We start from the raw sequence: 16,583 nt of genomic DNA on the forward strand, positions 1-16,583 counted from the left end.
AGAGCACAGGCTTGGTGAAGTGTAACACTGACTTTATTTACTCAACACCTGCAGGTACAGATATCTGACACAGAAATAGATATGATCACACACACAAAAACAGGCACCACTTATGGACTCATAAAGCTGCAAACTCCTCACATGTAACTGCATCTCAATAGATCCTTTCAAAAAACATTTAAAAAAAAAAGAAAAGGTTACAAATTTTAAACAGTCACTTAAAGAATTAATGGATCCAACTGGACAGATGTTAAGGTTGCATTACAGCGAGTCCATCCAGGAGAGCGGTAGAAAATAAATCAAATAATAAAGAGGAAAAGAAAAAAAGATGGCCAGACCTGTCTTTTGGCTCCATGTCCTTCCATGAAAGTAGAAAGTAGTCTGGTACCATTCTAAGCACTCATGAAATTATCAGTTTCTATGTAAATATATATACACACACACTTTATACAGCTCCTTGTCTTTCAAATGAAAAGCAAAACATCTTTAAAAAAGTATTTTTGCTGTATCGCACATTTATTCCACCTAAGAGCAAATGTTTGACATTGAGGGAAAGATGTTTATTTGTTTTGTGGCAGAAAGGTTTAGGTCTCATAGAGACTGGAAACAAAGGGGAACAGGCTGCACTGGCTCTGTCCAAGACAGAGTTCAAACCTCAGTGCCTCACCCGTTATACACATAATCCATACAAAACTGAAGTTGTATGAGTGAAAATGAGTTTTTTTTTGTTTCGTGAGGGGGTCAAATGTAAATCTGAGCCTTGCACCTGCCCAATCATCATAAAAGTAGCCACATGATTCATTTTTATTCCAGCCATTCAACCCCTGGGATTTATTTGCATTATAAACAGCAATAGTCTTTATTTATATTAACAAATGAACAACCTTTACAAAAAGGGCCTGATTTAGTGAGCAGTTAAACAGTGGGCTACAACTTTAGCCTTTTTTAACCTAAATTTGACTACAATCTGGAAATTAAATACCAAATACACTATAAGCAGCTCTTACTTGCAGTGTAACCATGAATGGAGGCACAACTATCAATGGATTACTTAGATAGTAGTAAATAAAACCCCACAGATTCTCAGGCAGCATATTTTTCTAAGAATTCTAAACACATTCATACTAACTAATGGGAAACTCAGAAAGATTAATCACACTGAATGAATACATTTGAGAAATTGAGAACTAATTATTTTCCCGGACACCCAGTAATTGATCAGTTCTAGTTCTGATAACTGATTGAAGTGATTTTTCTAAATATAAATGACTAGACTTCACATGTGATGATTTACTGGGAAATGATGGAAAGAAAAACCTGAAAATTGAGCAGGGAAACATGATGAGAATTTACACGTCCATAAGGCAGCAAGGATCAGTGAATGTTTGGGTATGAAAATGATGTGAATCATGTGGAACATGTTCGGCAGTCGACAGATCTCAACCCACCTAACCAGCAATGTTTATTAAATTATGTAGTTGACAAGCAATACAGGTTTTCGGGAACGCCGGTGCAGTCGAAGCTTTGTGAAATGTATGACTGTAGCATCCAGCGGAACAAAGTTTATCTTTGTAAAACCTGCCCCAGAGAACAAACACATTTCCTAAAATGTCAAACATTTCCTTTAAAGCCCATTTTACAAAAAGTACTTCATTTTAAAGTGAAAAAGGGGGTTGTGTAAAAATTAAAGATTATTTAAATGGTTCTTTACCCATTCTTGAGAACATGCATCTTCATTTGGAGAGGGTGCTTCAACATTTGAGAAAAAAAAAAAAAAAGGAACAACCTAAAATCACACTGTGTTCCTTACAAAAAAGATTACATTCTGCATGCTGTACTGAAATGAGGGAGATAAGGGCCAGGGGGCGGCTCACAACACCGGAAGTTATCATACATATGAGTTTACTCCAATGACAGCACAACAGTCTCCCAAAAAATTATAACACCAGCACAGAAATACATTGTTGACTTTTTGTTTGCTGTTTGACAGCTTTAAGATTTTCTCAAAAAACCTCTAAATAAAGTTTCCAATGCACAGATAGGTGGCGTAGTGTGTGGTAGTGAGGGGAGGAGGCGCTTCTACCCAAAGCAGAGGAAAATAGGCTCTGAATAGAAGGAGCAAACCGTACAGTAGCATGGCTTCACTCTTCTTGTTTCTAGAAGAACCGACCAGAGTACTGCCTCACGCTGAAAGACACAAACAAAAAGGTTAAGGACATTAAGGATATTTATTTTACCAGGAACATGACACGGGTCGGGGCTGTTAATGGTGGATGCTGCAAACTGTAAGTCATTTTTCATGAGGAGCACAATTGTACGTTTAAAAAAAAGTATGCCAAGGTCAAGGCTGAAAATAAACCCTGCCTGCGAGAAGCACTATGAGTGCAGAGACGAGCTTAGCCACTTGGTGACTTGGGAAAAGAAACGCGTGAACTGAAAACTCTTCAAGATGCAAGAAAGGTCTAAGAAAACACAAGCTTCACACAGTCTGGCCGAATAAAGAAAAGTTCAACGTTTATCTAATGTATGAAGTTTGACTAATTACAGAGGCAACTCATTATTGTTTTCATTTTCAATTCATCTGTGACGTATTTCATCAATTGTTTTATGAATAAAAATGTTGTAAAGTAAAGTTGTATATAATTTCCTAGAGCCCATGCATCTCAAAGTAAAAATGACAGAGATATTATCTTGAAAGTCTTCATATTTGTAAAGCTCAAACCATAAAGTGTGTCTGCTTCCCTTGAAAGAATAAAATCATAATATTTCTTCCAAAAATATACAATATAATCAATTAAATATCCATCTGTCGTTAAAGGTGTGTGTCACATTCTATGTATTTTTTTATTATTATACTTTCACATGTTCTCTTGTCTAGCTCATTCTGACTGCTGCTGTATCGATTGAATTTCCCCAGCGTTCGATATATAAAGTGTATCTTATCTTAAAATTTTGAAATTGATTATCAAATTTAAATCAGATACATTTTATGTCAACGGTCGAATCAAATAATCGACTGGTTATTTCAGCACTGGGCAGAGTTACAGGCTGGAGTTCAGTTTTAGAACGGATTTTGATCTAAAGAAGCAGATGTAATAGTTGTATCAGTTTAGTACAATCAATATTTAATCACTACAGAAATAAAGTTATTTTATGTTTCAAGTTAACTAACAAATAAAACTGTTTACTTTCATCCAGTAATGGATGGTCAAACAGGTCGTCAGAGGACACCACGCTGCTGCAGCCGGGTGGCTTAGAGTTTTGGGGGAGGTTTAATCTCAGAGACACATGCCTGTTCTGCAGCAGGTACTGGGCGTTCTGGATCTGGTCCTGTGTTCCTGTGATGGTGATGATGCGGTCCTCAGAGCCCTCTAGTGGTTCATCAATCTTGATGGATGCCCCAGACTCATGGCGGATCTGCTTGATCCTCTGGCCGCCCTTTCCAATGATAGAGCCAGCCAGCTGCACAACAAGCACACAAACGGTTTTAGTGGTGTCGTTCCTTCACAGTCAAAGTCATGTGTTTGACATGCACACTGATGCCTTTTCACTTACATCTTTTGGGATGGTGACTTGTGTCGTAATGACTGGGCCTCCAATATCACTGTATGACCCTCTGCCACCTGTGAGGACAGGGAGCACATTTAGGGGGATTGTGTCTTTAGATAAATCATGCAACAACATGAAACGATCCTTTAAGGTTAGGAAAGAAGACAGAGGGACAGTGACGATCCATCCCCACTCACCAGACTGAAAGTGCTCCCAGGAAGAATTGTTGTCTTTGAAGACATTGAAAATACACCAGTGGGACAAAGACAGGAGATAGTTGCATAATAAACAAGAAATACAGACAGAAATCTTCAAGATAAACTTTTCCCTCCATTTACTCTTAAAGTGCATATTTTTCTTTAGTAATAATTATTCCCCTACGTGATTCCAAGGAGACATGTGATGACGTGTAAAAACTCGCAGCCATATCTTTACTACATGTTGAAATTAGCGATCAGGCAACCACACAGGTTTTAAACAGCAGCAGTATCTCAGGTAATTCTTGAATTAAATATTAAAATCTCATTTCAACCAAATTATCCTGAACATATTTAGACAAGAAGGGGAAACATACACTGGATTTCCTGTTATAATCATCCATACATTGCGTGCACATATTGTTAAATACAGTAGTCCAAAGATGAACCAGGAAAACTGTCTCTGTAATACAATATGTTGATTGACAGTTTTGGTATTAGCCTAAACATCTACATCTTTGTATAGTTTGATTTAAAACTTATAATTTAACTTGCTCTCTAGAGCACTGTGTCATAAAGAGACTGAGTTTAATGTGCCACCACATGTCATATTTGAAAAGATGATGACCAAAGCTATGTAAAGAAAACCTATGTTACCAAAACACAACAGGATTTTCATTTGATGAATAGATTTGTGCAGGATTAAAATAAATATGTAAACTCACCATATCCGCCTCCACTCTGCCGTTCAGGATCAATTAGGGGGGGAAAAAAATTGTTTTAGTATCACAAAAATAATAGCATTCTATGATAACATTTTGTCTAAAGAGCCAAAATCTCTATATCTATTCTACAATATGACAAACAATATGTCCAATACTGGTTAGGATTTACTCTTGTATCCATAACAGCTTGAATTAGCACAGATTCCGAAAGGTGCTGGAAATGTTCCACAAGGATCTGAGTCAGTTCCTATCACACAGCATTAAGCAGTCCCATTCAGCGACATTCATGTTTCAGATGTCCCATTTTATCTGAAAAGTGCATTACTGGGTTAAAATCTGAGAAACACTAAAACCATATCAAGTAACTTTGGGAGGATCCTGGGGAGAGTGATTTTTCAGTGTCTTTAACCGCAAAAAGCCAATGAAAGGATGCACCTGATCTCGAATAAGGATAATGGTGATGAAGGCTCACAGACAAAAAGCGTTTTGTACCAAAAAGCTGACTCACAGAAACAAAACATTACTTTTTCAGATTCCCACAGTGACGCACACTGTCATTGATGCAGCTGAACTGCTGCAGCTCACACTTGTTTCCACACCACCATGAGTCTGCTGACAGCCCTGTCTCTTTACACCAAGTTTGCTTTTGATGGTGTAATCAATAATAATAATCAACCATTGTTGATCAGCAGTCTGAAAAGCGAAGCTTTGCAGCCAGGAAGCAATAACGTGATTTGAACTTTTAAACACGCCGCAGCAGCAAGTTGTGAGCAGTGTCTCACACACATGTCTCATGCAGGCTGCTCTAACCAAGACGTACCCAAAGACATTCCTGGACCGCCACGCACGTGTGACGCATGCACTGTGTGTCCCAGGCCTCAGCAAGAACTAGTAAGTTGTGATGCAGCTGTAGACATGTTGATGTGAGCTGTCTAAAGGCAAGCGAACGAATACATCAAGCAATTCTGACACTTGTGCTGCCTCCAGGCATCAACAGTAAGAACTGAATTTTTTCTTCTTTTGACAGCTGCTGCTGTGAGTCTAAGTTTTTTTATTTGACTGTTTCATCCCACAAAGTATTTCTGTTAAATACTGAGAAGACCAGAGAGTTCACCCAGCCCTTGGACTTCTGGTTATTCTGAAAAAAGGGGCCTGAGGAGAACAGCAGGAGGTGTGATTCAGATTCCACAAGAACAGAAGATTATAGAATATACTACGTAAAAGATAAAAGCTGACAGTCAAAATTACTAAATGGTTTGATGTTTTAAGAACTACAGAGGAAAGTGGTCTCAGACGTTTGGACCACACTGCACGTCATTGCACTGGTTTACATTAAAACAGTCAAAGGCATCCACTTCAAGAACTTTGAAACTGGGTCAAAATATTCCAACTTATTTAGTGCTGGTGCTTTCAACAATCTGGGATATGACTTTGGTCCTAATTTTACCGAAGAATTAATTGGCCATATTTGGGGCATTTAAATACACAGTAATATTCTGCATTAACCCCATAAAGTCATGCCGGAATACATTCCTGTAAAAGTTAGAATGAGAACAAGGTCAGTACCATAAAGTTATCATCATTACTGATAAATGTTTTGCGTTAACTTATAACATTTCCATATGCTTTAAGGCAAATGTTGATTTAAGAAGCTTTTAGTTGCATAAATGAAAAAAGATATACTTCTTTCATTTTATAAGTAAAGTCAGAGTGGCCTTTATGAGTGAAGACACATTATTATTACTCATATTTATATCAATGCAAGCCACCACGTTTGTCCTTAAATGTAAGGAATTCAATGACACCCGTTGCTGTTTATCTGATTAAATGTATTCTTTGCTTTCGTATTGGAACACTTTGTGCAGGAATTGCTTTGGTTTCAGCTCAAGTTCATTTGCTAGCCTGGTGGATCTCTGGACTACGTACTCAGCTGCTCTGCGGTAACCAAGGAGACAACTGTTGCCAGGCAACAACAGGCCTAGATCAGTGTGCATACACAGTGAAAAAAGCAGGACAGTGTCTGTGCCTCTGTGCTTGTACTACACTCAGAAAAAAAGAAATTTGTGTCACCTCATCTGAAACATAATTCACAAACAACCACTATGCAGCTAAGAAGCTACAACCACACAGTGGAGCTGAGCGTTACAGCAGCACCTGTAAACGGACGGTACTCACCATGCTGTCATAACGGTCTCCTCGGCTTCTCCTGTCGCTACAAACAAAAAGAGGTGTGCATTAATATAGTTTATCTTCTCTAGAGGACACTCAAGAGCACAGCATCTAGCAGGTCACTGCTGTTACATTGGTATTTAGAAAGCTGTGAGTGTGAAAGGACATGCAGACTCTACAGATGACCTGTGATCAGACTCTGAATCAGGGCTGGTGGGTTGACAGTCTGCTACCGAGCAGCTTTCATTTGCTATATTTTGGGAGATGAACATAAATGCTCAACTATTTACCTCAGTGGCAGAGAGTCCCTTATTTAGGGCAAGCTTATATTATCAAGGGGTCTTAATTCTAAATTTCCCCCATTAATCAAGTCATACACACACTATTTTGGTGAAGTGGGTTGACATGACATGACACATGTATTTCATCTGTGGTAAGGACTCTTAGTACAACAAGCTACTTTTGTGGCTGTGTATCTCACCATACTGTTCTAGTAGGCTACAAGTAATTCCCTGAAAATCAACCCGACCTTTATTATTGTCCGGCTTCTATTTGTTCATTTGATTTTCATCTGGGACTTAACAGTTATTTAAAAGCCGGCTTATATATAATAATTTGCAATGTTGGGAATCATGATCACCTTTGTCTGTCGTCCATGCTGCTGTGGTAGCTGCCATGTGAAAACCTGTCTCCCCTGCAAACAATGACACACAGGGAAAGTAAATTGACTGTTCACAGTTCAGTATTGTTGATTTGATCTGGACCAAGACAACGTAGAACACAGTTTGCAGCATTTTTGGCTGTGGTCAATTTCCTGTTCATTGGCTATATGGACTAATAGGGTAACTTGATTTTACAGTTTTATAGATTGTCCCTACATGGATCCACGCAGTTAAAATTGCAACTGGACCTTGACGAATAAAGACAATAATAATGACAAAGGTCTTTGCCGCTATAATAATGGCGTAGGACAGTTACTGTGATTACTACATCAGTCGTTTACCCATTTATTTGGGAAAATTGGGAAATACAAACAAATTGGGCTTAAACTCAAAAAGGCTCTAGCTAAACTCTTTTCATTTGATCACAGGGTGATGTGCATTGTTTTAACAAGGCTACTTCTTCTCTAAAATCAATCTAAAGTTCATGATCTATAGATGGATGAAACTGAAAAGAAGCTTTGAATTTACATTAAAATCAAAGTCTGGTTGAATATGGACCAGGACTTTTCCTTAGGTGGTCTTGGTAATTAGTCCACTCAAGCAGTTTTGATTTGAAAGCAACGAAAGAAAATGGGGAACTTCCTTACCCTCCTCTTGGTGGCGGAGGCGGGGGAAGAGGCAGGTTTCGAGCTCGGCTGCCGCCTCGTCCACCTCGGCTCAGAGGTGGTGGAGGACCCCGACGAGGGCTCATGTCGTCGTAGTCCCTTCTGGAGGGAGGCAAGGGTCTGCTGCCACGCACGGGGGGCATTCGTTCAAAGCCCCCACGCACGCGAATAGGGAACCCACCAATGGGTCGTCTGCCTCTTTCCTCAAATAACATGGTGAAACCTCCATAATCATATGTCTCGTCATAGAAATTAGGGTCATAAGGCTGAGCACGACCTTTGATTGGAGCCTGCAAACAGAAGTCAAAGGATATAATGAGAGGAGATTGTAAAAGACTATGAAACTGTTGAAACAAGTTATGAAGCACAAAAAACGATAATCATCTGAACATTTAACTTCTTAGTGATGGATTTTAGCTTCAGGTGATTATTATTACATCTACATGGCATGAAACACATGACTGTAGAAAGTATGTTTATGCTTTCAGCAGATCCCGGGCTGTGAACTCACCTCTGACACCAGCTCCAGGATAACTTTTATACATTCAATGACACGTTCTGGCTTTCCTCCCACCAAGACGACTCTGTCAGTGGAGTGTGGACAGCACTCCTGGAACAACTTGATGGTGGTCTGGGTGTTCTGGTGCAGAGAAACCCCATAATTAAAATCTACTTTTGATTGAGCTGATGACACCGGCAGAAATGCCACATACATGACGTTACTGCAACTGCTAATTAAATCAGTAGTTAAAAAGTACACCCTCTCCAGTGTTTGGCACAGAATTAGATTTTATCCGTGGTAGCCATTAGGCAATGACACATAACAGTTATGTTTCTGATAAATGTGCAGTGCAGGACTCTCTCCTACCTCTCTCAGCTCCTTTATCTTGGCACCTTTCACCCCAATGATGCCCCCTGCCAAGCTCTGATGGATCAGCAGGCGAAGCTCACAGTCAAAATCAATCCCACTGTAATGCTGGTACTACAGAAACACAACGTACATCTCTAAATGACATTCGAACATAGACTGTGTGACATTCACTGAGGAGATGAAAACTTAAGATCTATGTGGAATATTAAACAGGCTGTGACAATAATATTTGAAACATACACAAAACCACATTTCAATTATATTTTCTAAGTTTTTCCACATTTGAGGTTTGACTGCTCCTATTTTAATCAAGCCATCTTGATCTGCTGTCCTCTTCTTTTGCAATGGTTTATTGGCACCCAAGGTGAAAATTAGTACCACCAGCAGTTTATTCCAATGAACCAACAACTAATAACAGTAATGAATGGAAATGCAAATTAAAATGCATTTTCTTTTGTAGATTTTCTCAAAACATTGCACAGCCGTGGGATGAAAATCTAGCTAATGTGTTGCATTACTTTGACGTACTAACAATCTGTAATAAAAAAAATTAAAACATCAATAGCTAATATATATAACTATCTAAGTCTCAGGTCAAATTTAAACCATACTAGTTGAGCTCAGGTGAAACGGCAAAATTTTTGGGTCTAAAATTAAAGGTGCCTTTTTGAGTTTTCTTGTAAATGAAAGCAATATTAACATTTAATATTTCTCTTGGAGGTCCAACAAATATATTTACTAAAGCATTCACAAAACTAGTGCTGCTCACGTAGTGAGGTATTCTTTTTCACTTGATTTGCTGGTATTGTTATGATTCTTTTTTCATTACTGGCACAAGATGTTGATCAGTGAAACAGCAAGAGAACCCAGGCGACATCTCAACAAGGTAAAAAAAGAAAAATCTACAGGGTAGCTTCAAAAGGTCCTGCATATTAATGACCATTTTTCTATTGTTTTCCATTTGTTTTCTATTGTTCCAACAGGCTAAATATTTCAACAATACATTATCAATCATCCCTGACTTCCCTCTGCTCAGGTAAAAATAGCAATAAGCAAATTAGCACAGTGGCTCACCTCCTCTAGAGTTGGTATGATTTTCAGCAGAATATCACCAATAGTGTCGATGCTGGCGTTCACACTCAGAATCCTATCAGGAACCGTTTTAGCCCAAAAAGGAAGCAAGGCATTATAAGGGGGACAAAAAGTAGAACACAGAAAGAAAATGGAAAAAAAACCATGAGGCAGTCCAGCAAACAGGTACAGAGACTTAAAAAGGTTTCCAACTTAAGAAAAATTTAAGATCGCAGCGTTTACACACAAATACAACCCCCCCCCCAACGCTGAATTGATAGAATAAGATGCTGACATGCACTCACTTCACCATTTATTTAAAAGTAAGAGCCTGTTCAGTCCTGGTAGATCACAAGTGGACAGCTCTGATTGTGTCTGTTCATACCTGGGATTAGAGTGTGTCCACACACCTGATCAGATCTCACTTCCACACTCTACATGTAAATAAATATCACTTCTGGTCACAAAGACATATAATGGTTAGTTTAGTCCATCTATGACAAATGGGTCCATAATCATGTCTGCCAGAGAGATGGATAGATACTCTGCTTTCAAGTTGAACTTGTGAGCTTTTGCTTAAGACATGGGACGTTATGTTTGGCTTTCAAGTGGTTAAAATGGCAACATAGACACCAATATTACCAGAGCAGTGTCTATAAGCCACAGTTTTGGAAGCTGGCAGGCAGGTACAATAATTCAGGAAATGCAATTAAGTAATTAGGGAGAGGGAAGAGAGGGAACATTTTCCTCAAGCGTATTAAAACTTATCAAATTATTTTTTCCATTCCATAATAACCTAACAAAAAATGAGCTTCTGTGGCCCACACCCTTTTCAAACTAAAAGAGGGACAGCAGAGTTTCCCAACTGAAACTTTTTAATCGCTCATAAACTAACTTGAGTAGTATGTATGTAGTCTAATCCCAGACCACCTCCAAATGTGGTATAAGATACATCTTGCGTACTTTCACATCTCTACTAAGAGCAGTCCACTTGTGATCGGATAATCTGAGATGGATGTCAATACCAGGTCTAAACAGGACCTCAGAAAAGTCCTCGGGATTGTGGGCTGCTTCAGAAGGGCTCAAATTAATATGAAACTGGCCACAAACATTTTAGGGGAAGGGGTGAGAGAGAGAGAGAGAGAGAGAGAGAGAGAGAGAGACTTAGAGAGAAAGGGAGACAGAGAAAGAGACAGACAGAGCTATAACCATCCCACCAGCAGCAAGTTGAAGAAAAGGAACATAACAAACTGAAACAATAAACTCCCATGACAAGAGCACCACCAGCACACCTTCGTTGTGACCAGGTGGGTTTCGGGGAGAAGGGAGAGGTGGGAATGAGAGGGCTTAGGGCTGGGGTGAGGAGAAGACGGGGTGGGCAGTAGAAAAAGAGCAACAGAGCAGAGGAACTGAGGTGGGGAAGGGAAATGTAAGTGATTATCAACTAGTCTGTGGCACAGGACAAGAGCGGGGGTGGGGAAGGGGTATGAAAGGTTTGGCAGGCAGCTCAGATCTGAATGTGGCCTGAGAGAAGTTTAACAGAAGGGATGCAGCACAATGAAATCAAGTGACGACATTAATGACTGACAGAGAGGGGGGACGGAGCCTCTTGACAGGAGCCAGTGCTCGCTCCAGAGATTATGGACAGTGATGCTGGGAAAAAAGTGGGGGAGGAGAGGTGGAGGGAGGAGAAGAGGGTTGTGGGTGGTTCAGAGGTTGGGGGGGGGGGGGGGGGGGGCAGGTGAGCCACAGAGGACAGAGCGAGAAAAAAAAGATGTTTGCTTTCCACAAGTTAAAATGGTCAAATTAAAAACATCACAGCAAGGAAATCAACATCCGACAGCTGTGTTTGATAACCATAAAATACCATCTACTTGGTAGTGGCTCTGCACGGACAATAAACTGTAATGACAAAAAGTGCAACTCAATGGAGATGCTTAAAATGGACAGAAAAATCAAAAGGAACAATACACGTCTCTTACAAGTGGAGGGGGGGGGGTGTTTGGGGGATGGGGAGTATACTTTCATGTATGTAAAGATGTTAAAATGAAACAGAAGGCAGGTTATCAAAGACATGTGTTTCACTGTTCTAATCAGGCAGTGAGGCAATAACTGGTGGGACATACCGCTCTGGGCCACTGCTGTCTGGGACTGATACACTGGCATTGTACTGCATGGGCCGAGGTGGTGGTGGTGGTGGTTGTGGAGGTGGTTGTGGTGGAGGAGGTTGGCATTGGGCGGGGGCATTCAATCACAAGAAGTCAAGTAAGGCGCCCGTTTAAGGAGGGGCACAGTATATGGGCGGGGCCAACCGGGAGTGTCAGGTGGGCGGGCATGGCGTTCAGGGGCGGGCGGAGGTTGGGCCAACGTCAAGGTGGGCAACGCAGGAGGGGCATGTCGATCCAGTACATGGGCAACGGAGGAAGGTGGCCAAAAATAAAAACAAAAAAGTAAAGGAGAAGGGAAGAGGGGGAGAAGGAATACATTTTTAATTGAATAACACGCTTTTACTTTGTCCCAACAGTGAAGAGAAAGTGAGAGATTTGAAACTGTGGTGAGTGAAGAAGAACAGGAGGTGTGACCTGGACAAGATAAGTTTACTAAACAGTCTGGAGCACTACAGAGAATTACGTTACTGGAAAAAAGACTCGGCCTTAAGGCACCTGTTGTCACTTCAAGGTCAAAAATAGCTTCAACACTGAGAAGGGAACTGGAATCAGGCTGACAGTAACAGGAGGACTGGAAACAAAGTCCAACAGATGTGTCTAACAAGGTGAACCTTGTCTGTCCTCAAGAGCCAAGTTGGTTTAATCAACTAACAGTGCATGTTAATTGTTGATGTCAAATGATTAAAAACTTGCTGGCAGGGAATCTGGGACCGCGTCTGTTGGAATAGGGGGCTGGAATAATTTGGAATTTAAGTTTGATCGTTTTAATTTCAATATTTCAGCATTTAAATACAGCACAGTTGTTAGGTCCAAAAGACCCAAGCAGATTCTGCATCAAAAGGGGGCGTCAGCAAACAAAATGTTCTCCTCAGCTGCAGAAATGTTAGCAGCATCTTTTCTGTTACTCACGTCTGTGCGTAGAGCTTTTATGTTCTTTCCACCCTTTCCAATAACAGCACCAGCATTCTGTGAGGAAAAAGAGAGGTTTTCTTAGGGGAAGAAATCTCTTTTGATAAGTATGAAAAAAAAAAAGCTGCATGGTCAAACGACAAATGTGGCAAACTACATGAACAGAATAGGTGTTTACTTTGCTCTGAAGCAGCACACGCAGCTCCACCATCTCATCCGTGTTGCGTGATCGTTTGAAGGCCTGCTCCTCGTCCATGTCCTCAGCCGGGCGTTTACCTGAAAAGGAAAACAATTCTTTCTTTATGATGAATTCATCGATTAATGGTGATAAATGGGTAATTGGCACTACAGTGTGTCAATATGAAGAAATGTAGGTCTGTGGCACCATAAAATATAAAATTGGAAAGAGATCTCTGCTTACATTTGGAATTAAAAAGTGATCTTGGGCTTAAAAAGGTGGTTTCCACTGGGCTACAGAAACCAAACGTTTATTAGAATAGCAAATAATATAAATACATGGCGAGTGCTAGGTCTACACTGTGTTCCACCCTAAGACTGGGTTTCATTCAGCAGCCAACTATATCCTGGAGAGTATCCAGCACCACCATGTAACCTTCCTGGATTAAAACACAGGCAGATCTGCTCAGGACCCACAGAACAGCAGTAGCTTGGACAGGAGAACCCCTCAACCATCTGACATGTCCACGTGTTATGTAGAGGGAGCCAGAAAATTTCAGTTTTTTGTTTCTTGTTCCCTAGAGTATACTAATTAGCTGATTTAGCTACACACTCAATTTCAACCTGGATATAACACAAGAGAGGCTCAGTCCATTTTGTACTTAATGTACAAGTTCATCCATTTGGTTTACATTAGGGTTATGAATGGCTGATTATTTTTCTTTGTCACAATTACAGACTGTATAAAAGATAGACGACGTGACTGTTCCCTATTCTCTTTCTAGTTATTTGATACTGTAAAGATGGGGTGAAACTTACAGATGAGACTGACTCGTGATTGATATTTTGGTTTCATTTCTAGATACTTGGAAGAAACTGGAGGTGGCTCCTCCGCCTTTATATATGGTCTGTGGTCACAATGGAAATGTGTATGATCTTACTATTAGTGTCAGTGTTGCTGAATGTGAGGTCTTCGTCCTGCTGCTCCATTTTCACCTCCATTGTCTTGCACCTGTAGAGGAATGCAAACAGGCTCCTCTCCCTGGATCTGATAAAAGAGGAGGCAATAATAACTCAATGATCTGGGCCACATACTAATGAAATATTCTGATTCAGGTTGAAATTAACCATTTTGCTGATGGTTTTCTTGAGGAGGAGATTAATGGTGTGGTATGTCAGAAACCAATGAGGGGGGATAGATGACAGGCGAGCTGGAAATTATTTCTCAGTCTATCTTCAAATGGATGAATCAACAAGTGCAGCTACTGAAGACAGATCATGTGAAATCATGAGTCGTGCATACATGTGGCAGCATGCATGTTGTCAGTTTGGTTCAGAGTCGGGATCTAGGATTGAGCACTTCACTCCTGCATGAACTCTGCACATGCAGCCCCAACACCTACGTGCACGGCTCGCAGCTGCTGCTGGCGGAATAATGCAGAAAGCAATCTGCACTTGTGCAAACATCCCTCCAGCACCGAGGCCTTGTTAAACTTGTAGGGAGAATCTGACCGACACGTACATGGCTCGAGAATCAGCAGCACCCATTTTGACCACTGTGTTTTTCATGAGCAGCCACATACACCGCTATGTTAGCAGTGAACGTGCTATTTTTAATAAGATTCTCCAGACATTAGTGAAGCTCACCTCCCTCTGCAACACGTTAAATGGAAGCTAACTGTTATGTCCACGTGCAGCTATATTAATAATACCTGCAGGAAGGGGAAACTGCGCAGTTTATTACACACAAAAGAGGAAAACGCGCAGCTGCCTGCAAACACTAGTTAGCTTAGCGTCCCTGCGCTGTTGTTAAGTTGACATTAGGTTACCTTGCTATGCTAACAGCCGTGCTACTAGCCCCAGCTCTCAGTGCGTCCTGTGAGGCGTGTCTATGGGCTCCAGTGTACACGTTGCGACTGGACCACACTGTCGAGAAATAACAACACAACGGACCAACACAGCTAACACTTCTACTGTCAGCTGAATGCAGCTACCGCAGCTAGCTAGTGTGCTAAGTGACGCGACGGCGCGCTGTGTGGAGAGAAAGGTTGTAGGAGCACAGACCTGCAGTAGAGCCACAGTCACTGAGGTTTTCCTCCTCAAACGCTCGCACGTTTTCAGCATGGAGAGCGGACACGTTGCGTGAGCTCGATTCCGCCACGCTCACGCGGAGGTACGCTTCTTTTGCCGCCCGAGACCGTACCCGCGAGCGGAGCTAAGAGAAATGGATGTTACCGAAATGGACCAGTGTAGTAACCGTGAGGCCGAGAACGGAATATCAAGCGCTCCCTGTAGAGGAGGGGGAGGTGTTGCCCCGAGTGAAGGCTCACAGGCGATCGAAGTCAGGTTGTAGTTTATTAGAAATGATAACTCCAGGTAAAATGTGGGACTGTTTTATTCCAGTTTGACTCGGTTCCAAAATGTTGGTCTTAATTTCAGAGGTATCTTAAAACCCAAACACTTCAAGATTAGGGCTGGATGCACTAAAAACTACTGTGCCTCATATGTTTTGGCTGAATGGCGAGGCACAATATTCCACCTACAAAACGTTTCCAAACTTAAATCAGTTCTACCTCTCCCGGATTTAGAAGCTCATGCATGCCTTTGTCTTTTCCCGTCTGCATTGCATTGCACTTTATGCATGCCTTAGTCAAATCTTAATAACTCGTTAGCAGCTTGTTTAAAATGCTGCTGCTCATATTTTTTACTAAAACAAACCGTAGGTCTCATATCACGCCAACTACACATCATGTAGGCTCCAAACAGGACATTTAAAAATTAACATTTAAAAATACTCATTGAAATATGCTTTGAAATGTTTTGAGATCAGACTGAGCCACCACCTCACTGACATTTTTTTTTTTGTAAATCAGGAGCCTGAATTATGTCCACACTTGATCTATTTTAAACATCCCTCTCCCCCGTAGTGTTGTCATGCTCCTTCAGATATAGGCAAGGATCTATTGCAAAATAAAGAGCTCTCTTCCCTCTCCTCTGCTCTGATGTTACCATGGAGACAGATATAATTCAGTTCTTGAAAAAAAAAAAAGCCTGCGTACATATTTTCATCTGCAACCATAGCGACACTTGACATTGTCCGTGCTATTTGTAAAAAGCAAGTCACCATAGCGACACTAACCATGGGCTGTGTCATAGATCATGTGTCCTCGCTGAGTGTGCCTCCTCATTATGTGTGATTTTTAGGAATCCACTGGTAAACAAGATTTATTTTCAACATTTTGAAACATATTATTAGACTGATGAAAAACTGAGGGCTTATATGACATTTAATTTGGTACATTAAAATAAAATAATGAAAACTACATCCTTAAATCATGAAGAAATGTTGTTATAAGATACAAATTAAATCATTAAATTAAAATCTATAGGTCAGTTTTTGTCAAACCTGACTGTGGTATT

General features: G+C 40.7%; 1 protein-coding gene across 6 annotated transcripts; it reads right to left on the reverse strand.

Annotated features, from left to right (window-relative positions):
- Window positions 1–15: 15 nt before the first annotated feature.
- hnrpkl (heterogeneous nuclear ribonucleoprotein K, like) lies at window positions 16–15,418 on the reverse strand. Of its 6 annotated transcripts, none has more exons than XM_020082465.2 (16): window positions 15,228–15,417; window positions 14,105–14,211; window positions 13,165–13,262; window positions 12,987–13,043; window positions 12,036–12,079; window positions 9,913–9,985; window positions 8,836–8,949; window positions 8,479–8,607; window positions 7,950–8,257; window positions 7,281–7,334; window positions 6,647–6,683; window positions 4,472–4,487; window positions 3,747–3,779; window positions 3,556–3,623; window positions 3,293–3,462; window positions 16–2,187 (listed from the first exon to the last, which is right to left on the reverse strand). In XM_020082465.2, exons 2-16 carry the CDS (start codon window positions 14,163–14,165, stop codon window positions 2,157–2,159), a joined length of 1,293 nt encoding a protein of 430 aa, XP_019938024.1. In that variant the 5' UTR covers window positions 14,166–14,211; window positions 15,228–15,417; the 3' UTR covers window positions 16–2,156. The 6 variants fall into 6 exon arrangements, with proteins under 6 accessions (XP_019938024.1, XP_069370170.1, XP_019938025.1 ...); XM_069514069.1 differs by having other exon boundaries at window positions 14,292–15,243; XM_020082466.2 differs by lacking the exon at window positions 15,228–15,417 and adding an exon at window positions 14,993–15,168.
- Between the last annotated feature and the right edge of the window lie 1,165 nt (window positions 15,419–16,583).

The sequence above is a fragment of the Paralichthys olivaceus genome, chromosome 18 (genome assembly GCF_024713975.1).
Source record: "Paralichthys olivaceus isolate ysfri-2021 chromosome 18, ASM2471397v2, whole genome shotgun sequence".
In the NCBI taxonomy this organism is placed as follows: Eukaryota; Metazoa; Chordata; class Actinopteri; order Pleuronectiformes; family Paralichthyidae; genus Paralichthys; species Paralichthys olivaceus.

Coding starts and splice junctions, on each gene's coding strand:
- hnrpkl (XM_020082465.2), bottom strand. CDS start 14,165: ATGGAGGTGAAAATGGAGCAGCAGGACGAAGACCTCACATTCAGCAAC. Junction 13,263..14,104: donor CAGCAACACTGACACTAATA/GTAAGATCATAC, acceptor TTTCCTTTTCAG/GTAAACGCCCGGCTGAGGAC. Junction 3,463..3,555: donor AAGTCACCATCCCAAAAGAT/GTAAGTGAAAAG, acceptor CTTGTTGTGCAG/CTGGCTGGCTCTATCATTGG.